The 24,141-nt window shown below is 33.7% G+C and overlaps 1 protein-coding gene across 1 annotated transcript in view; it reads right to left on the reverse strand.

Moving 5' to 3' along the window:
- Nucleotides 1-19,668: 19,668 nt before the first annotated feature.
- The window catches only part of LOC110019399, a 37,107-nt gene continuing 32,634 nt past the window's right edge, over nucleotides 19,669-24,141 (reverse strand). Inside the window, exons 10-13 of the mRNA XM_020717037.1 lie at nucleotides 20,918-21,034; nucleotides 20,740-20,816; nucleotides 20,562-20,606; nucleotides 19,669-20,475 (exon numbers count right to left, since the gene is read on the reverse strand). Of these exons, the coding sequence (XP_020572696.1) occupies nucleotides 19,956-20,475; nucleotides 20,562-20,606; nucleotides 20,740-20,816; nucleotides 20,918-21,034 (759 nt within the window). The 3' untranslated portion in view covers nucleotides 19,669-19,955. The remainder of the gene's footprint in view (nucleotides 20,476-20,561; nucleotides 20,607-20,739; nucleotides 20,817-20,917; nucleotides 21,035-24,141) is intronic.

Genomic DNA, 24,141 nt, shown 5'->3' on the forward strand with positions numbered 1-24,141 from the left:
CTTGGTGGTTGTCTTGAATGAATATTTTAGGTACACACATCACTATACATATAGTACTTTTGATTACATTAGCACTAATGCAATTTAAAATTTTGGTTTTGGCTTGGAGCTATTGTTAAGTACATATATCCTATAACATCAAAGCAAAATTATAATTATTGTTGGAAAGGATTCCAATTTAGCAATAACATTATATGGTGTTGTATCCTAATTTGTCTATAGTTCACACCATAAAAAAAGAGCTGAATAAAAAAAATTGAGCCAAAGTAATAAGGGAAAAAAAAGGAGAGAAAATAAGTTTCTTGTCTATTTATTTTTGGATATGTCCCATGTATTACAGTGATCACCATGTTTTGTTGAGAGGTTGGTTTATACGTTACAAATAAAATATTTATAATACATGATTCTAAGAAATCTTTGATCAATCCTCTTTATCCTTTTCTGGCATCAGTGTTATAGTTAATATTATCATGATAACACTTTGTAATAGTAATTGTTTCTCTTAAGTACTTCATTTAAGATAATGCTTCTGTCAACCATGTAAACTATGGGGTGAGTTGATCTCCTAGGATAGTTGACAAGCTTTCTCAGTCAAGTATCTATTAAGCTATCAGGTTCTTTAGTCATGTAACTTCTCTTTTGACCATACATATTTAGTTCTTAAATTCTCTTGCATATTATTAAGAAAACTGCAAAAAGAATAATTGAATTTTAAATTATATTTGCTCTTAGCAATAAGATATATTCTTTGCTCTTCCCTATAGGATGAATTTAAAGACATTTGCATTGAATATAGCCATAGGATTTTCGAGCTCTCATGGCCTCGATTATCCATAATTAGGGCTGTCAAAAAAGTTTGTTGTTCGCGAACAGTTTGTGTTCGGCTCGTCGGGGAGTTCGTGTTTGATTCGTTCGATAAACAAACGAGACGAACACGAACAATTTTTTTTTCGTTCGGTTTATAAATGAACCAAAAATGAATAGTCATTTGTTCGATCATGTTCGAATCATTATTGTTCAAAATATAAAATATATATATATATATATATATATAATTTATCATATTTTTAAAATAATTATATACTCTAAAAATTTATCATATTTTAGAACATTAAATTCTATAAATTGTAATCTAATCTCCAGGTTCGTCTCTTAGCTTATATTAAATTATATAATTTCGTATTTATCTTCAGTGTTGTCTCTTAGTTTAAATTTTCTTATATTTCTTTTAGATTTAATTAGTTTATTTGAGCGAAACCTAGTTTTTGGAGTGAAATCTCGCATATTGCTTCTATATCTTAATTTTTTATGGATGAGATATAATATTATGGTTTTATTGTGAGATGTGTTTCGACTAATTTGTATTTGTGTTGTGATTCATACATGTTTAAGCATCAATTTCAAAAAGGTTTAAGCTTTTGAAAGATTTCGAATATTTCGAGCAATTCAAACAATACAAATAAATTTGTAAAATTTGCATTACTCAAACAATTCAAACAATTCAAAATAATTCGAATAATTCAAATTTTTCAAACATATTTCAACCAAATCAAACCGAACACGAACAATTTCAAACATGAGTCTATTTCAAACACAAATAATTTCAAACAAACCGAACATGAACGTGAGTTCTGTTCAGTCGTATTCGGCTCGTTTACACTTCTATCCATGATAGAACATTCTCTTATGGTTTCTTTTAAATGTATAAATTTGTTAGAAATTTCATTTTTCTTAAGAAAAATAATTCTATAGGTAAAGTAGAAGGAATGAATTCACTAAGTGTTAACTATCTTTTTTTCCTTTGGGCGTTTAGCTCTCCACATGGAACCATCCTAAGAATACTTTAGCTACACCTACAAAAAAAATTTAGCTACACCCACACCTAAAAGGGCAGCCAGACTCTACATATACATGTTTGATCCTAATTTTATACATCAATATCAAATGTAGAATTAAGATACGAAACACGAGCATCTGCTCTTAATTCCCTTCACGTGGGTCCCGTGTCAAACGCCTCGGTACCCTATTGATCACATTTTTGGTGAGATCCAATTCTTTTTCCTTAGAGCTTAGGATTTAGCCATTGCACTTTTCTATTGACTATCTCAAAGGACTACTGATGGGACCCACCCTGTTTAACAATTTTAGGCACTTCTTATCTCTTTTGTGAAACCTCACATGGGTGGTCTCAAACCCTCGACACTTGGTTGAGAGGGTTAAGACCAATATGATGAGCTCAAAAAGGGCTACCCTAGGATCTTGAAGCCCTAAGAAGACCCTGGGTAACTTGGAAATTCTCACCTATAACCACATACACATTCATACATATCACTGCAATCCACATCACCCCATACCTCCCCCCGCAGATCACTCACTTCACTCACACATGCACTACACTCATATTCCCCATACCATGCCTCACACACCACCACTTCATATCACCAAACCCTATACACCTCTCACTCACATGATTCACCCAACAACCCAATTCTTCACCAAAATTCCCTAACCTCTACCTAAAATTGCCCAAAATCCCTAATTTCACTCAAACATCTACCAACATCCAAATCACTAAATCCACCCAAATCTACCCATGTCCACCAAATCCATCAAATCCCCCAAAATTGACCAAATTCCTGAATTACCCAATTTACCCATAATTCCCAAAATTCCCAATTTCCACCAAAGTCCCCCATTCCAATTTCAAATCCAATTTTCATGAGCCCTCAATCCAAATTCATCATGCGTCCACTTTGAACCCAAAAGACACCAAAATTGAATCCTCATACCAAGCTTAAAATTCACCAAGCCCAAGTCTTAGATTCCAACACGACAAATTTAAGACTTCATGAAAACCCTCATGATCAATTTTTAATAATATTAACATTAAAAACTCATCAAGCCCAAATCCAAGCTCTAAATTACCCCCTTCATATCAAAATTCAAAAGCCCGTAATTTAAGCCCAATTTCCAAATTTCCTTAAACCCAATACCACATGACAAATTTTAGCCCCCACATCAAATTTAATCAAACATATGGTGGAATTTTTTGATTAAATTAACTAAAAGTAGAACCCATGGAAAATATTTTTAAGAGCTTAAACCCCCCCCCACCTTTAATGCAAGCTTGAGCCATAGGCAAGCCATATGGCTTTACCCAAGCTAAATGGAAGCCATGAAGCCATGCATGAGCCTCATCCAAGCCGCCATGCCATTTATGGCAAAAGGAGGAACCTCTTTCAACATCCCCTAAAAGTGCCTAACCATACCCATGCTTCAACTCCAACCCATGATTAGGCCTTACTTTTTAAGATGGGAATTTGACCATCTAAGCCTAAATGATCACTGCCAGGTCAAACCACTTTGGACAACCACCCAAACCCATTTCCATAAGACTAACCCATGGTTGACCAAAACCTAGCCCAAACCACTTTCCATTTCAATTAAGCACCCTTACCCATGCTCCAACCCAATTGGCTTCACCAATCTCCACCCCTGAGCTTCCTCAGCCGGATGGTGACCTCCCATGGCCTAGTCGACCACCCTAGCCACTGGAAAATCCCAAACCCGAGAGCCACCCCATGGCTAAACGCCAAAATTGAGCCCAAGCACTATGGCTCACTCCCATTGGATCTTGGAACCTCTTTGCCCTCCACTTAAGTGCCATCGCGGACCTCTTAGCTTGTCCAATCAAGCTCCATGGCTGAGCCTACTAGAAGGATACCCCTCACTATACATATAGTACTTTTGATTACATTAGCATTAATGCAATTTAAACTTTTTGTTTTGTCTTGAAACTATTGTTAAGTACATATATCCTATAACGTCAAAGTAAAATTATAATTATTGTTGGAAAGGATTCCAATTTAGCAATAACAAGCAATAACATTATATGGTGTTTAGCAATAACATTATATGGTGTTTTATCCTAATAAGTTTATGGTTCACACATTAAAGAAAGATCTAGGAGAGAAAATAAGTTTTTTAATCTATCTATTTTTGGATATGTACCATGTATTATAGTGATCACCCTCTTTTGTCGAGAGGTTGACTAATACGTACAAATAAAATATTTATTATACCTGATTCTAAGAAATCTTTGATCAATCCTCTTTATCCTTTTCTGGCATATGTGTTATAACTAATATTATTTTGATAACACTTTGTATTAGTAATCGTTTCTTATAAGTACATCATTTTTTATAATGCTTCTGTCGACCAAGTCAACCATGTGGTGAGTTGATATTCTTGGAGAGTTGAAAAGCTATCTCAGTCAAGTGCCTCTTAAGCTATCAGGTCAGCTTAATATTTGATGGAACAAAAGTCTAAAATTTTAAATAAAATTTTTAACTTGAATGTAATTCAATCTCTAATTATGAAAGCCCAAATATGGAAGCTTTGAGCACTTTCAAACTTTTTAAAATATAATGCTCCTTGTAGTTTTTATATAAAAAAATTGGTGTCAACGTTGATCCAATCACCAATTAAAATTCAAATATCAGTTACTTTAAAAAATTTTAAAACTATAAAGTATTTACGACAACTTTAGGCAAAAGCGTTATTAAGAAACGACCTCACTTAAAATGTGTATTCTACAATAGCTTACCTTTTTGCATAACATGTACGTTAGAATACAATAAACCTTATTTGATTTAGCCATATCAAAGAGAATGTTTCTATGATAGAGTAAATTATAAATTCCAAAATTTTAAATAATTTTTCAGTTTATAGTAGAAGCATATTTTTATATCTTAAAATAATACTTATGTTCTCTATATTACACATAATTATAAAAAAAACCTATTTTTAATATATATTCACTTTTTGAGCTTTCTATTTTAAAATTTATGTAGTTTATATCTTTCAAAATCATATACATAATTTTTTAATGATATGACTGAAAACTAAATCCAATAGTTCTACATCTTAAAGCATGATTTTAATTTTGCTCAAGTTAATATGACTTAAATCAACCATAGATTTATCTTATGCCATTAATATACTTTAAAATATTTCTTATCATTATTTGTCATTTCACCCTCTACGTGAATTATATTGGTGTATAGCTATAATAGCCTTCATCCATAATATTAGCTCATCCTAAATTATAAGTATAATCATTACAATAGTAAATATAAACTTTAACTCATTGAATTAATAGATAAAACTATAACTTCTTTATTTATTTGACCCCCTCTTCCATGTATAAACCCAAATTTCAATTATCAATTCATAGTGGGCTTATGGGCTTGTGCTCATTAAAAACCCAAATCTTCTAAAATTAAAATAAATTTTATTCAATATTATTTTAGCCACAAAAAAAATATCTAAAGCCTTTATTCTGTCTTTAAAGCTCTGTGTTGCTCAACATTCATCCCTTAACACTAAATAGAGCAATGCAGAAAATGGATCACAAAATGAGCTTTTAAGCTCTTTTAGAGCCCATGACACTCATGAAGTATATACAAGTTAAGAGAATGATTAGGTGATTTTAAAGATCCTTTTAGAAGTCTAGATTCCCATGACATTTCATTGATTGTAATCATCAATATCAATAATATATTAACAAGTGCCCACATATTTAAATATGAATAATTTAAAAGTCTTTATTCCTTTAAATTATAATTATCTTATAATTTAAAAGAAATCATCTTCTTAAGATGTTGAGCATCTAATTAATGATCAGTTGATTGCAATAATTTTTAAATTATGCAATGAATAGTTTCATAGTGCTAAATAAATGCATGCTCTCATTTTCCCGTCCATGTTAAGATTTAATACAACTTGTGAATTCCTAATACACTACCTGCTTGATTAATTCACTACTCAAGATTTAATTGAGGCTTTTTTTCTAGAGGAAGGAAGGGAAGTGTTTTAGAAATCTAGAGAGATGATTTTAGAAGCCTTTTTAATATTAAAATTTAATTAAGTTACTATCATTAATAAATATAAATAAAAATATAGATTTAAATAATAAATATAATTATGATTGAAAGTAAAATTATTATTAAGTAAATTATAACTATGCATTTAGAAGTGGCAAAATTTTAAAAATAGTTTATAACGTTTAGTGATATACTCTAAATTTAGATGGGACATGTGGCCCCTTTAGTCATGCTTTGGTTTCAATATTGTTTGCAACCCCTAACTCTATTGATGATACACATGTAACTGTGCAGACCCCAATGACTCTACAACCCTTGCCACTGTACGTGACACTTGTAACCTCCACTATGCAACTTTGCCTCCACCTACGATGATCTTACTGCTTGTGCTGTCTCATTTTTTAGTTTGCCCAAGTCCAATCCTTAACATAAAAAAATAAATAAATATAAAGGGATTCATATGCTAAATTTCAATCCAAGCACCAAAAAAACATGTCCTAATATCACTTTACAATCAACCAAACATAAGAAAACATTATAGATATGTTGACTATGTTCTCTCACTACATTTAAAAAAACATGAGAACACATTATCAAGCATTTTGACACTCAAAAGAAGATATATTACATCACTTCCATCAACTAAAAATTTATGGGCACATTTGAATGGACGTGTAATATATTTTCTTATCTTTAGCCTTGTTATGTGGTGTAATGATTGATCAAAGTAGTACATGATTATTCATGACTTAAGTGAGTTTGAGCTCATTCTTTCACTAAAATAATGAATCTATTGGAGAGATGTCTTAATCCTATACTAATTTAGACCTTGTGATAATAGAAACAATATCTCAACATAATTGCCTTCTTTTGTTCCAAATAAATTCCTTACATTGGATTCCTTATTATTCACACACTATTTGTTTAAAAGGAATATTAAAGTAAATAGATAAAAAACAAGTATTTTATGCTAACATGATTGTGATGATGAATGTACTTTCATTAGTTTTGTCATCTATTTCACATAAGGCTAAACAGCCGTTTAAGATCATTTATTTTATTTATATTATTTTTTTAATTCATTTTGTACCTATTTTATTTATATTATTGTATTAAGGGAATAAATAGTTGGAGCCCTAACAGCCTAGCATGTGTTTATTTTGTTTTGTTCAATCTTTGACAACTTGATATTGAAGCATGAAAGCCATCTCCTCTTTCTCAATGCGCGTTGTCGTGCCGAGAAGGGTTTGTGGTGGGGATGGGGGAACAATGGCATCGAATATTAGTCACAACAATGAGAATCATTGAAGTTCTTCAACCTTCATTTTGGTCGATGAAGGAGGAGTCAGAGTTTTGGTCAATGACTGAACGAACGAATGGCATTATCGGCGTCAATGAAGGAGGAGCAGAGCGATGTTCTACATTACGAGATTTTATTGTGTCCGGACTCCCGACACAAATTTACGTCTGATGTCCAATTAAAATAGATGCAATACACATTTTTTTTATAGTGGGACCCACTCAAATTTTATGTCTGTTTAATTGGGACTGCTTTAGAGGGTCATAGGCTGAACTCGAGGGTGCACTGCGAAGAAATATTTACATGCCCACAACAAAATTCTTATATCTTCATATTTAATATCTAAAATTTTCAATATAAATATTTAAATAGATATATAAGTAAGAAATAAATCCAAAATTGCCTTTATAAGAAAAAAAAAGCTTAATTCTTTTTAAATTTTTCTTAAAACCACTCATAATAATGTTAAGTTTAAAAATTTTAATAAATATATTTTTATTCTTTAATAATTTTAAAATAAAGAGAATAATAATAATAATTTGAGGCAAGTAATGCCTATGTTTAAAAAAAAAATAGACGTGTTAGAGCAAGATCCTCTTCTACCTTTGATTCATTTTTTTAAGTATTAAGGATTTTTATGGTGTTCGTCATGCTTTATGAGTAGATTTCCTCTACGTTTCTCTTGTGATGAATAAGTAGGATTTGTGAAATGTGTAGAATGCTTTTAGAACTAGCCCTTAATATCAATGTGATTAGTATTCTTCTATGCTTAATTTACTTTTTGAAAATTAGTATTGCTTAATGCGCATAGACCATTAAGGAATTATAATAATCCTACGACAGATGAAATTCACTTAATTATTCAAATTTCTGTTGTAGAAGCTAACACATTTGAATTGAAACCTGTTACTATCCAAATAGTGCATAACAATCAGCTTGGGGGAACCTTGTTTGAGGATCCAAATTTATCTTTGGTAATTTTTCTAGAACTCTACACTAGATTTTATTGTAACGAAGTGTCAAACGACGCTGTTAGGCTTAGACTTTTTCCCTTTACCATGAGGGATAAAGCTACAATGTAGTTAAACTCATTAACACCGGGCCAACTAGAACTTGAGCTGACTTGCCCAAAAATTTCTAGCAGAGTATTTCCCAACTTAAGAACTTCTAAACTTGGAATGATATTTCTTCATTTTGTCAATATAAAAGTGAGTCAATATACGAAGCGTGAGAAAGATTTATTAGGTAAGTTCACCGCACGCAGAAATGAGTACGGTGAACCAATTAAAATTCTTCCCCTACCAAAAATGTATGACAGTTGGGCCCCCTTCTGTTTACTACAGGAAATGTCTCATGCATAAAAAGTTCCGTTTCATGGCGAATCAGTGATATTATTGGAGGGAACCGCATAGGAAAATGACTTATATAAGCATGGGTACCTTGATTTTAATTTGCAGCTTTAAAAATTGGAACCATTAACTTGTTTTTGATAAATAAACAACCCTTGGAATAATTCTCGTCTACAAAAACCACCTGCCACTTCGAATAATGTTTGATACTCTGCTTTAAGCATAGGTACCTTGATTTTGATTTGCAGGTTTAAAAATTGGAACCATAAACTTGTTTTCAATAAATAAATAACCCTTGGAATGATTCTCATCTACAAAAATCACTTGCCAGTCATTATATGATACGATCCATCCTTTCGAATAATGTTTATTGCACTCTGTGTTTGACCAAGTGATGGCAGATGCTGCTGAAATCATGCTTATTGCTATTATTTAGCGTTTTGAAAATGATGGATTGTATTGATATTGTGCTCGAGAATTGTAGATTAGTAATCACAGTGACACGGGCATCGCGTTCTCGCCTGTGTGAGGGTGGCGTGGGCCACCTTATCCATTTGGGACCAATCTGTGAAACATAGAACCGATCCTTTAGGCTACCAATTACTTTTCTTCGCAATAATATTTGGTTTTATTTTAATTAATTTATTTATTTTTGCACTTATATTAGGGTTAACTTCTTGGAGAACTATATTTTTGTATGTTTTGGGCTGGTTTGGGAATTTTGTTTTGGTTTTGATTTATGTTGGACTGAGAATTCTTCTCAGGTCTCTCTTTTTGAAGTGTTGCTACCGTGTTTTTCTAGGTGGTTTGTATCTTGTTAGAGTGAAGGTGGTGGTCCTCCTCCCGACATTTTTGAGTTTCATTTCATAAGATAATGGTTTATTCCTATGTCTTTATGCCCTTACTCTACCTTGTGATCCAGGTTTTGTAGAAAAGTGCTATTACTCTTGTTAGTTTTTGTTATCACCATCCTTAAAATGGTCTTGTTGCAAATCCTTATAAAAAATTACATACATACCAAACAATTCTTATGTATTTACTTATGGAATACCTAAAGTTTAATATTCACATTTATATCACTTTGGTGTTATAAACCTCTGCATGAAAATGGTGTTTTGCAATTTAAAAAAGCTAGTGCTGGTTACCCCAAGGAAGTGTTGTAAAATTAAACAAGGGAACATAAAAATTTTTGAAAAAAAGTTAGATATGAAGATTGAATTGAATGGAAGAATTATAATAAGCATATTAACTGGATCTTTTCATGAAGTACAGGAGTTCTTCATATCGGGCGGAGATGGGTTACCTCGAGGAACTGTTGAAAATCTCGTCGCTCGTGTTCGTCCAATAATTAATTTGATAAGCTTGGAGGTATGTATGGATTCATTGTTGCATTCTTAAAAAATATGTAAGATTAAATCGGTTCACATGTCTTTATAAGATTAATGTGCATATTTTATTAAGATATGATTGTATTTAAAAACATTTAAAATATTTAAAAATTATATTGAGTGCATTTAAAAACATGTTAGATTTGTTTTTAGAATTACAAATAAGAATTATGTAAAATTAAAAATTAACTGCCTGGTTATTATGTGCTTGCCTGCATCTGATGGGAATCTTGCTTTCATACTGTTGATAGACACGTGTGCTGATTGAGGACCTTAGAGAAGTGAGTCAAGGAGGCAGAAGCAGATTCGGAGCTGATTCAAAGACTCTTCTGAGGGTTCTCTGCCACAGGAGCGACTCCGAGGCCTCTCATTTCCTCAAGAAGCAATTTAAAATTCCCAAATCGGCTGCTTAATGTTTTGCAAATCAGAGGAGCCTCAGAGACGAGTTTTTCCTCTATTGTTTCCTTTCTTAAGGAATTATTATTATTATTATTGCATTTAAATGCTTCCCTGCTTGAACTTTGGTTGCTCCTGGAAAAATGATTGTTTTAGCGCATTTATTTAGATCCGAGTTATGAGTAATTTATTATGTTTATCTACAAACAAGTTTGATAGATATAGTCATATTGTACCAAAATAGGGAAATTCTGCTTCTTTTTTTTTTTCTTTTTATTCTGTTTGGGACAATTTGTGCATGATTTGCGTTTCAGATCATCATTACAGTTACATGTGGGGAGTGATTATTGCCCACTGTCATACAGCCGCGATGTGCGGCTGTGATCGGAGAGCGCACGCAGCTCTGCGTGCGCTCTCCGCACCTAATAATTAGACCATTTACACGGGCGTAGCACTCGTTAAAATTGAAGTTTAGGTGTGACATAAGTAAATACATACGATTTTAGTGCTGCGTATGTAAATGTTCCAAATGAAAAATAAAAAAAAAATTATTTTTTAAAATATAAATTGGTATATTATGAAGTCATATATATTCTAATATTTATTTGGAAGATTTACATTTATACCACTCAATTATACCACTCAATTCTTATATATTTACATATCTAATATTTATACCACTCAATTCTTACATATTTACATATCTAATATTTTAATTTTAATTTTGACATATATGCTACATTACATATTCATAAGAATGGTATATTTCTGTTTTTAAAAGTTATAGTGGTGATATTTTTTATATGATATGAATGATTTGTGCGGCAAAAAAATATAGAAAATAAAAGTTAGGTATTAGACTTGTATGAATTGGGCGGTATGTTTGTGAATGCCCTAATTTTTTCTTTTCCAAAGTCTTTATTGTTTCTCAGTAGTTGCGAACTTGGGGTGGTTTGAATTGATATTCGGGTTCTTTGATTGTATTTGATATTGTTTTATGTGATATAAAATGGGCATACTCTGAGATATGTTGATATATTTCATATATTATGATTTCGTTATCTCTCTACTCACTTTAGCTCTAGTTACAACAATATATTTGATTTTAGTCTTGACAACTTCACTGCTCTAGTCGTCATCACAAATACTCTTTTCATAACGAACAATAAGTGAAATAGGAGATTGTATGCACCAAAACCGTTGACATGAATCAAAAAATAATCGATCAACTCAAGGCAATAGTCTGACAATGGGAGCATCAGGCTACAAAGAGGTGATCCAAGTCGGCCATTCAATGGTTGATAGCTCGGCGGGGTCATCCGACGCATGATGACAAAAAGATTGAATCAGTGGGCTGCACATACAATCCTAAACCAACTAAACTCTTTACAAGGGTGTCTGACAGGTGTCCGACGACCGCAATATCTTGACTGACTGGTCTTTTACTTCGGCAGACACATTCGCCACTCGATCGACCGTCTCGGTTGACCAAATTCAAGCATATCAAGTAGTTAGTTACTGTCATGTTCAAATTCAAATTGTAATATATATTTGGTATAAAATCAAAATAATTAATCATGTTAAGGGCATTTTCATAACCGCTCCTTTCTGTAATAGCACAAATACGCCTCTATAAATAAAAGAATAAATGAAGAATAAATGGAACTCACCTCCATTTCTTTGTGGGAGACTTTCTGAATTACTCAACTTTCTTTCTCATCCTCCTTCTTCTAGCTCTAACGCTTAAGACACGTTTCCACAAAGAGCAATTTAGGATCCAACATCTTGAAAGGTGGTGCGATGAGTGTGGACTTGCCCCAGACAAGAAGCAGAACCAACTATGAAGGATAATTCAAGCAAAGAGAAAAAGTGCCCATGGAGTTCAACAGAGAGACGGTGTGCCATGACATACAAGAAGTGGTCTAGGCATTGCGAACACAAACAATGGACCAGTTCAAGGCTCATCTGGAAATTCTAATTTTGCAAAGTGCACGGCTGCTGCCTGTGGAAGGAGAGTCCCACGGAACCTGCCCCCAGAGAGCTCCCATCGACAACCTCAATAAAAGATTCTCAATTGACATACAACATCGCATCTAGGCTGACTGTCTCGCATTGATTGGACAGAGAGGGAACGTTCGCTCGACTGGTTACAGGTAGCGCCTACTTCTGAAGGATCCTGGAAACTATACCCCGGACAAATTTCAGGATTCCCCACTTTGAGTATTACAATGGAAGGAATAACCCTGTCGATCACTTCGCCTCCTATGAGTCGACGATCGTGGTCTTGCAGATCGATGAAGCCATGAAATGTCGACTATTCTTGACTACACTAAAAAAAGCCATGTTATGATGGTTCAATAGCCTACTGAATAGAGTCATCTCATCATTCTTCATTCCGGAAGCTCTGTATAGCACACTTTGCTAATGTACAGAAGCCAATGAAGGATACAGAGAACCTGCCGCAGATCAGCTAGGGGAGGGCAAAAGCCTATGATCTTACATCACTCGCTTGCAAAAGAAAATGCTAGAGGTGACGAACTTTGAGCCTCTCATCATATGCACCGCCTTGAAACATGGGATCCCCAATAAGTGATTCAAGTATTACTTAGACTTACTTAAGCCAAAGACCTTCACGGAGGTCTTAGAATTAGCAAATGATCACATCACTATAGAAGAAGACCTTATGGAGTCCTCGGAAATTAAACCGAGAGCATCCAACCCCGAGCCACAGAAGCGAAAGGACCGGGAGGATGACCGAAGGCCAATAAATAAACAAGCAATCAAACGACAATCTGAGATCCCGGGACAACCGAAAGGGCGACCAAAGAAACCAAGGCCAGCAGCGACACCCCTCCAACCAATGGCCGCCCTGATACTTTGAGTAACCGCACATATATTAGAAGATACAAAGTTCAACACTCCTAAATGTGTGAATAGTCGAATTTTTCCAGACCATTCAAAATAATGATTATTCCAAGAAAGCCCCTCCGTTGAAGACTGCACCAGCGCTGCTCAAACCGATTAAATATTGCTCCTACCATCGGAACCACAAGCATGACAAGGTGGAATGCCGCCACCTAAAAAATTTGGCAGAGGAGCTCATCCGGGTGTTGGCATCAATTTTTTTTTGTCGCGGTTGTAGGATGTTCGCTCAAACAATATGAAACATTGTTTGTGCATGTGTTGACTCCCGTAGTGCAAGACATGCATTTAAGACCCTCTGATGGATGTTGAAGGACACGTGGCCGAAGTTGAGTTTGCTAGGGTCGGTTGTCTCTTAAGCAAAGGTCAGTCGGTATTTTGTCTATCGGAGAATTTTCTTCATCCGAGTGTTGACATCAATTTTTTATGTCGCGGTTGTAGGATGTTCGCTCAATCAGTATGGAATCTTGCTGGATGCATGTGTTGATTCTCATAGTGCAAAACATCCATTTTAGACCCTCTAGTGCATATTGAAGGATATACGAGCGGACTTGAGTCTGCCAGGCTCGACGGTCACTTAGGCGAAAATCGGTCGGTGTTATGTCTATCGGAAAACTTCCTACATATTTTTTCTTCATATTAACAATATATGCTAAACTTGATTACTACTTTACTTTTTTATTCAAAAAGTCTTATATGATTAAGGCCTTCTAATGTATATAAATTTTATTTATCCAAAAATATTGAAAAATAAAAGATACAATTTAATTTAGATGCCCTACAAGGCACACAATATTCGTCATATCTTTATTTAATCAATAGAAAAAAAGATAATATGTTTTAACTAGAGAGATCATTTTCTAGTAACATATTAGATTTACCCATTTAAGACATATACAAAAGGTTTAGCCTTATATAGTCATATTCCTAAGATAAAAACCATTCATAATATTCTTAATAGTTGGACTAATTTGAATTCAAATGGCTAGAATCCATCAATAAAAGTTCTCAAGCTTTTGTATTTTGCTATGGCACATAAGTTTTTATAAAACCCAAAAAGTAATTTATGGAGCACCATTTAAATTTTTTAAGGCCTAAAGTCTTAACTTCCATTAAACATTAAAACACCTTCAAAAAATACAATGGCTTTATATATTCTCACAAACATTTTTAATGACCTATTTTATTTATCTTATTATTATTATTATTATTTTCCATGAGTTTAATATCATAAGGGGATGCATTGAGAATTCACCAAGTGTTACTACTTTTAGTAAAGATGGAGCCACATCATAAAAACTATAAGTCTTGGTTACCTCCAAGTATGATCCATCCAAGGGAAATGGTTAACACCACTTTCAAGCAAACATTGTAGCCTCATCATAGGAATTATAGATTTTGATTATTGTAAATTTTGGTTTATTTAATAATGATAATCAAACTTTGTTTATGAAAAGATTAGAGCCCCATGGTAAATATTATGGGTCTTGATTTCTCAAAATATGATCCATTTGAGCATGCAAGACGATAATTGATAGATGTGAGATTTTTTCATTCATGTATGATACTATGTTATACAATAGGGACAAGAGTAACATTTTCTATGAGTTTCTTAAATATATGTTTTTTTATTTTCGTAAATTTTTTAAATTTTAGTCATTAAAATTTATTATATAATATAAACAAAAATAGAATAAAAAGAAAAAATTAGAAGTTCTTTTTCCACATAAGAATCCTAAAAATTGTTATTGCATATTTTGTGCCTACATGTGGGTGGCATTGCACATAAAGCTATTAACGATCCAATTTCGAGCCGAGCTGGGGCTCAAAATCGGCTAAAAAAAATTCAATCCAAAATTTTTTGCTCGTAGCTCGGCTCGTTTATCTTGATCCAATCTTGACCCGAGCCGAAATTAGAATTAATTTTCGAACAATTAATAATCTTCAAGCTAAATATGCTAAATTCACAAGCAAAAGCTATTAACAACCCGATTTCGAGCCGAGCAGGGGTTTGGCTCAAATTCAGCTAAAAAAAAATTCCATTCAAAGGGCTCGTAGCTCGGCTCCTTTATTTCGATCCGATCTCAATCCGAGCTAAAATTCGAATCAATCTTCAAGCGATTAACGATCTCCAAGCTAAATTCACAGCTCTAATTGCACATCATTTAAGCGCCCACTATGCCTATGTTGTTATATGCGCAACAACACACAGTCCTGGCGCTTAAGCATACGTGCATGCGCATCGACATGGGCTTCAATGCACTCGAGCGGTGGAGACAAAATTCTGATAGGGCAACCCGAGGCTCAAGCATGTCTATTACATAATTTTTAAATATTTTAAACATAATTTTAATATTTTCAAAGCCTAATTGAGCCTTTATGGTCAATTTTGAGTACATTTAAGGAGTCCCATATTTAAATAATAGTTTCTCCCATAAACATGCATGCTTCATTGGAACAAAAATTATGATTGAGAATAGTTTGCTTAGTTCACGACATTGAGAGAAGATCAATGATGAGGTCCACATCAAGAATCTCTATGCTTTCTCTCCAAATAAATTTTTGGATCCAAAGTATACTTTTTGTCAAGAATGTGAAGCAGACAACTCAATAATTTTGGTTCAAATTTGAATCTCACGCTTCATCAGATGACTCATATTCATAATTTTAAAAATAGACGACTCTTTTGGCATTTAACCATCTTAATGATCTTAGATTTGAGTGATCTCTCATGAAGGCAATCATATTGCTTTTTAATATCACGAAGCTTCTAAGAGAAATTTCAAGTGTTCATTTATAATTGGATTGAGACACATTTAGGGTCTATTTGGGGCAACTGCAACTTATTAAAAACCAGTTATTAAGCTGCTGAACAATAATTTGATATTCAAAAAGCGATAGTAGCTATTACAATTTTCTTTTCTTTTTTTTTTTTTCAAAAAGTCAGACCGCAGCTAGAAAGTTGTCACTGCACCTAGTAAGGATCGGTAGGAAAACGCACATTTTTGCGATAATTTTTTAAAAAAAACTGTCAAAACACAGTTTGACCAAATAGACAAAACTGCGGTATCACGAAGCTTCTAACCGAATTTTCAAGTGTTCATTTATAATTGGATTGAGACACATTTAGGGTCTGTTTGGGGCAACTGCAACTTATTAAAAATTAGTTATTAAGCTGTTGAAAAATAATTTGATATTCAAAAAGTGATAGTAGCTATTACAATTTTCATTTTTTTTTTCAAAAAATCAGACCGTAGCTAGAAAGTTGTCACCGCACATAGTAAGGATCGGTGGGAAAACACAAATTTTCACGACAGCTTTTTAAAAAAGCTATCAAAACACAGTTTGACCAAATAGACAAAACTGCGGTGTGGTGCAGACACCACACCGCATCCCGAAACGGATCCTTAGTATCTTCGGGAACTCCTCGAGACTTCACATTTAACTATAAACTCGGTAAAAGGAAAGTAAAAATGGTCTCAAATTTAATTTAATTTAATTTAATTTTTTATTTGCATTCAAATCAAACTTAATTAATGGATGTTACATTAAACTTTAATAGGTAGGGTTTCATTCGTATATGATGTGGTTGAGGTAAATGAAATTTGCCGGTGATTTTATAGGTTTTGTCTATAATTGCCTCAACCAGAACTGATAGAGACTAAATGCCATTTATGCATATGACATCATATATAATAAATTTTATAACCATTGCTTTCTCATTTTATATTCATTAAAAATTCCGCACATGAAAACTTTTAATTATGTCACGTACCGATTCAATAAATATGGTCACAATTTATTTATTTATATTATTTTTATTATTTAATGCTCCAAATATGATGGACAGACGAAAGAGAAGCATAGAAGAAGGCTTCAAATCAATTTAATTCGTCTCTCTATTTACCATATATAACTATAACTATAACTATAACTATATATATATATATATAATCCTTGTGGGAATATGAACTTGATCGGGCATCATGATTTCTTCTTCACAACCTCTTTAATGAGTGACTAACTTAGCAAGGTATTGCAAACGTTACTTTATAAAATTAGTATGACAAAATATGCTCAAAATATGATGGGTTGAATTTAAAATGAATTTGAGCACTTATAGATCACATTTGGGTATGACTATGGGGCTCGAAAGGGTTTTAAGATTGGATTTAAACTTGAACCTATCAAATTTGGATATGGCAGAAGAGTTCAAATTCAAAAAGATTAAGGGTCTGTTTGGGGCAGTTTATTTGGTGCAGTTGTATTTTGAAAACACATTTGAACTATTTAGGTAAATTGTGTTTTGGCAGCTTATGTGTTTTGAAAATGCTGAAAATAGCGTTTTCACGCCGCACTATCTAGGTGCGGTGGCAGCTTTCTGGCAGCGGTCGGTCTCACTTTTTTTAAAAAATAAAAATTTGTAATAGCCAACGCACATAACTTATCAGCAGATTATTCAATAAGCTGCAGCTGCCCCAAACAGACCCTAAGTTTTTGGTTGAACTTTGTTCTGTTGTCTGTTTGTTATAGATTCTTTCACTATCTTTCCTTATATAATCTGGAAATTCGTTGTTTTTTTTTTTTGTTATTATGATTTTAATACAATAGGAACTAAGACTATGCGTTCTAACAATCCCCTCAAACATGAAGGTTTATTGTATCGGTTATCACTCGTTTTCAAATACAAAGCTTATTTAGTGTCATACATCATTCACTTGGAGGTTGCACTGGAGTTGTCTCTGCTTGAATTTTGATCGATCACAACAACAACAAAGCCTTAATCCACTACGTGGGATCGGCTACATGAATCCTTTTTCTCCATTGAATTCTGATCGACCATGATAAGAAAATGTTAAGATTCATTAAAGCCACATATCACATGAAATACTTTATATTAGCTACTTAAATCTCTCTTATTGAGATGATAGAATATAGATTGGCTCAAAATTTAGCTCCATATTACATGAGTATGATCAAGTCAACTCATGCGGCACAGCGCTGCACAAAAGCAGTAAAATTCAAATTATAAGGATTAAGGTTTGGGAACCTCTGCCAAACGTTCATTAGGCAAATTATGATTCAAATATTGTGGGAAAAAAAAAAAGCATAATAAAGATTATTTACATACAAACCACACCATTTATATATATTTACATGTGGAATATGTATCATCTGAAATATGCATATAATTGTTGAATTTTTTTGAGATGTTAATTCTCGTGTTGTTTGTGAGTACATACAAAACAGCGAAGAATTTGATAACATAGAGAAGATGAAAAAAAAGAGAGATGAACCAAAATTCACTGGAAGGACCTAGTGACCTATAGAAATATATATATCTAGGTAGTAGAATAAGGAAAAGATTCTTCCGAGATTACTTCAATTAAAACTTTTTAGAAAAAAGTTCTCTCCGAGCTGGAACAAGAAAAAGATCAACCGAAGTGAGGAACTCCCTCTCTTTTATACATAAAGAACTAAAATAATAAGTAATTAACACCGACCCCTTGCTGACTCTCTCTAGTGACCTCTTTTGACAATTTTAATATGGAAGAGATTCATAATTATCGAGCTATCAGATATGATTAGTACTGCAACAGCTTTTGGCACCTCCACCACACTTTCTATTCCAAACATTCAGCGTCTTTCGTTACGAAGAATTGATAGATCTCTATCAATCATATTTATTCCTTCTAATAGTTTACCGAGGTGACTTTAATTCAACCACTTTGTTAGTAGCTTAATTCAATCACTTCAACAGATAGACTCAATTCTCATAAATTAACTTTTACTATATTATGATATTTTTGTGCACAATAATACTTTGATTTCTTAATTACATTAAAATATTACATAGACATTTTATCCTTAAAACATAATCTTAAAAAATATTTTTAATGTAATGTCAAACTTTTTATATGTTACATATATATGAAAAACAGATGTTGTTATATAAACCTACCATTAAAAAAAAAACAAATGTTACATAATTTAGCAATCAATGGCTGCCATAGTATAGCTGCTGTAGACTTCATTACAACTATGAAGACTTCACCATCATATAACTATGAACAACAACTCTAATTCCAAGATAGCAGACCATTTTTATGAAAAAATAAATGACAATAAATAAATAAAAAAAACAATACAAAATAAAATTTCAGAACAGCAATGAGAAAATAACCCAAAGTAACTCAAAATTTACTCCCAAGGCAATATGTTCTTCCTAACATTAACCCATTCCACCAAAAAAACCATCCTGAGGAAAAAATTCCCATTCTGCAACTGAAAAGTGATAAAAAATTATAATCCACAATCAATAGGCATGGATTTCAATCAAGCAAAAACCAAAAAATTAGTTAGCAGCAATCCTCACAAGAATAAATCATCTTGAGATCCTGCATCTCTGGAAAGATTGGGGCAGCTAATAAAAGTAAAAAACTGAGACTGCAACAATTTTTTTCTCTTATTTTTTTCATCTTATGTTGCAAAGAATGCTTCATATAATATGTCCAAATACCAAGCTCTAACCCCATAATAACATACAAGACCACCCATCACAGCTCATTCTTTATCTTACAAGGCCGCCTCAGAGGCATACATCTATTTAAAAAAAAGAAAAAAAAAAAGGATTATACACTGCCGTGAAAGTCAATTTGCCTAGAACACTGGCTCATTATGATGGAGTCACCCTGATCTCTATGATTTATTCAACTCATAATTTTCTTAATGTATCCACTCTATCAATTACATCAAGAGCTTTCATCTTATCAATACCAAAATCGATAATAGGTAATAAAGACGGCCTTCGCAAAGTGCAAAGTTCTTTCTTGCTTGCAGTTGTTGGTGAATGACTGTTGCTCTTGCTCAGCCTGCTATGTTTGTCTAACTTACACCTGTGAGTGTCAAACTCCTGGCTTTTGCTGATACCAGGGATTAACTTCCTGAAGTTGACATACCGAAGCATCTCTTGATCCTCTGTAGACAGTAAAGTAGACGTGTTGGCCATGCTTTCAGGTGGATCGATAGCCAAGCTTTTATTTGTGGGAGAACGAATAGGAGACTTGATGGGAGACCTTAAACTTCCATTTTCTGGTTTTGATCGACTTATGAGGTGGTGGAGCCACACAATTAGCTCCAGTATGAATGATTCAGTTTTGACTTTATCTGCATGATAAAGAGTCTCGATCTTAATCAAGTCGGCCTGTCCACCAGCCTTCCGATTCATATCCGTCCTAAAACAAGAAACGAAATGGAACAAGTTAATGGACACTATGCTTATGCCAGTACATCCAGATTAATGTGGTGAAAAGTGAGGTACCCTGTGTTTGCCCACTCTCCGACCCAGCCAAATCCATGATGAGCTCTGTTAAAAAAAATACATCATGTCAGACACATGGATAAGAATGTGATTTTAAAAGGCTATTACTAATGAAAAATCTAAGATCAGAAGACAGCAAACAAAAAAAATATTGACCAGCTACAATTATATGAATTACTTGGTTGTGTTATTGGCAAGTGGAACAAGCCATCTTAGAGTTTTATCCATCTCAGTTTTGATCTGTGAAACTGTTATCTGGAAAAGGATTGAAAGCTGAGATATGCTTTTTTGTTATATGACTAAATCTGGATGAAGCTTCTACAAGAATTTTGTATGAAACTGTAGTGCGGCTTTACCTCTTCATCAACCTTAAGAGAGTGCAACTTTGCGCGAAAAGCATTTTTTATGCTTGGCGGTAATCCTTGATATAAGGTGTCCCGCATGTTTGGGGGCACAGAACTTGATCGAGAAACCTGGAAATAACCATGGATCAGCAAATACCCAGAGACGCTAATTGCATAGGATCATGATAATTGGATATAACTGCTTTATATCAGAAATCAAACGACAAAGATAAATAAAAATGTGGGACATCAAATGTACAAGAAGAACAGAGTCCCTAGAAGTCTAAAAATTAAGTTAGAAATTCAGGTTTTTATTAATATAACATCTCCAATATGGCATATTATATCATTTATTGAAAGATATTACATTCGAAACTCCAAAACTCATCTCTTCAGATATAATCCAGAAATCCGAAGAATCATAAAAAAAAGCTGGGGGAGCTTGAGATTTTACAGATCCATAAAGCTAGAAAGTGGAATTGATTTTCTTTTCAGAAACCTTTTACATGACTCCACAAACTCCTGAGACAGCCTGGTTTCTGCTACTTGAATATAGCAATGTAGTGATATTTGACGTTAACAAAATGGAAAAAAAATTATAAAGCTTCAAGTTCTTTGCCTGAACAGGTAAGAGGGATATAGAAACCAGACATAACGGCAGCGCCTGCTAGAGGGTTCTGCCAGAACACATAAAAAAGTAAGGGGAAGGATGTAGATAGGTGTGTAATAATTATGTGAAAGAGCTTTACCAAAACATGCAATAAAGAAAAATTTTGGTGTTAAAAAAAATTATAACCATTAGCATTAACTTAACTATTTAATACATTTTCGATCTTTGATTACGCATGCTTCAACTAGTCATGCTTTCTGCTATATTCTCTTTAAAATGTGCTACTTTCACCACGTTTCTAATTTTTTAATTTCCTACTATATTCTCACTAATATGTGCTACTTTCACCACCTGTAATAAAAGGATGTCCCCTCTAAATTACCCGGAGACACGACCTCTCGGTCATTCCCCCTCCACTGAAAATCCCAACAAGGCAAAGCCTTCCTTTGTTGCAGTCGATCACAGTTCTTCTCCCCACTGTCGCTGATTATTTGCCCTCTATATTTCGTCTTTGTTAAGAAATCTGCACGAAATCATAAGTTTTGGTTTTCTATTTTCTTTCTCCCACAAAAACACTTCTCCTCTCTTCCCTATTCAGACTACCAAAGCCCCTTCCATAATCGAATTGCTCTGCCCTAATTTCGCTACTGTTCCCCTTCCCTGTGCATGAATCCTTCTCTATGTCTAGGGCTGTAAAAAAGGCTCGTTGTTCGCAAATAGCTCATGTTCGGCTCGTTAAGAAGCTCGTGTTCGAATCATTCGCTAAGTTAACTAGTCGAACGCGAACACTATTTTTTCTGCTCGATATATATATTGATGAGTAGTATTTAAGTAAAAATTAATTGACTACAAGGCTACAAAGATTTATAATCAATTAAAACTCTTAATTAAAAAATAAATATTAAATCATATTTAAATGATGTTTTAATATAAATAATAAGATTTAAATTTTGTCCCAACCCTCAACATCCTACGACTGTGAGATTATGGTTGTCAAAACGACTATTTGTTCGTGAACAGCTCGTGTTCGCCTCGCTAAGCAAATGAACAAAACACGAACACTCTTTTTATGTTCGAAATATAAATGAGTCGAACACGAACAGTGATATTTTTAACGAGCCGAACACGAGCTGAGTCTGAGCTCGCTCGTGTTCCGCTCGTTTACAACCCTAGTTATATCTCCTCTGCACAGTGTCACACCAATTATTCACAGTGCCCCAATCCTTCCCGTTGCTCATGAAGCCACATACGATCCCTAACCTGCTTTGTTCACAGTCTCGCCTAAATGTCTCTGTAGTTAGTCGTGATTAGAGCTAACCGAGAATGTGGCGTTGAGGTTGTTGGCTTGCAAAGACCCGAATATCCCCTTGCACAGCATTGTTCTCCCCTTTTCTCGCCAATCTGAATCCTGCCACACCTCCCGCTCAATCCCTCTCTATCGTAGCCTTCACAAGCCTCGTGAAGCATTTCCATGTCGTCACTAGAAGTCTGCACGTGTCCTCCCTCATGCAAACTACACTTCCTCCCGTTCACTTGTCGTGATCTTCCCTTGAACAGGAGGCCACGATCTTCCCTGCACCAAAATTACACTCCACCTGAAAGCCTTCGCCGGCTCGCCGCTCCTTCCCCTGCAAATCACCGGGAGCCTCGTCCACAATCCAATCTTCCTTGCCTAACCCCTTTCGCACTACTCGAGCCAACAAATCTACCGAAAACTTCTCTACCCTAGCCTGATCCACCTCTATGCTCTCTTTTCTGTCTAAACTGAGGGATTGCTTGTTTGTCTGACCAAGCCCACTCAAATATAGTTGGGAGGCTGCCGAATTTTAAGGTGAATTTAGACTTGTAAATATATTGAAATTTTGGAATTTTTGGACTTTAAAAATAAAACTAAAATGTGAATCATTTGAAATTTTAATCTTTTTAAATATAGGCACTTCAGGCTTTAAATTGTTTTAAATTTTGGGCTTCTAAATATTTAGGCTCTTAGAATTTCAAAAATTTCAAAGTTTTTCGATTTTAAAATATAAAATTTCAAGGCTTAAAATTATTAGTATTTGAATTTTAAATTTAAAGCTCGTGACCTTGAAATTATTTTTTTAAAAAATGATTGAGCTCTTTAGATTCATGCTCCTATAGTTCAAAAATATACTTATGGGGCAAATCATGATTCAAATATGAAGTTTTTCTTAAAATTTGATATTAAACACCACCAAATTCACAACATGCTTACTAGCGAACAGAAGACGATTTTCAAAAGATCAAAGTGAACAAATATGTATTAATATACATACATACATACATACATACATACATACATACATACATACATACATACATACATACATACATACATACATACATACATAATACATATATATATATATATATTCTTATCATTGATGATACGAAGAATGGTCGGAGGCTATTATACGAGCCCTCAGCCCTCATGTGCCTAACTATTCGAGAATCACCCTCACTACCGGCAAACTCACCAGAGGGGGATTCCAACCAGTGACCTAAGAGGACTTACTACCTTCAAAGAGGTTGCTATACCAACAGAACACATATGTATGTATGTATGTATGTATGTATGTATGTATATATATATATATATATATATATA

The sequence above is a fragment of the Phalaenopsis equestris genome, unplaced genomic scaffold (assembly GCF_001263595.1).
Source record: "Phalaenopsis equestris unplaced genomic scaffold, ASM126359v1 Scaffold000055, whole genome shotgun sequence".
Taxonomy (NCBI): domain Eukaryota; kingdom Viridiplantae; phylum Streptophyta; class Magnoliopsida; order Asparagales; family Orchidaceae; genus Phalaenopsis; species Phalaenopsis equestris.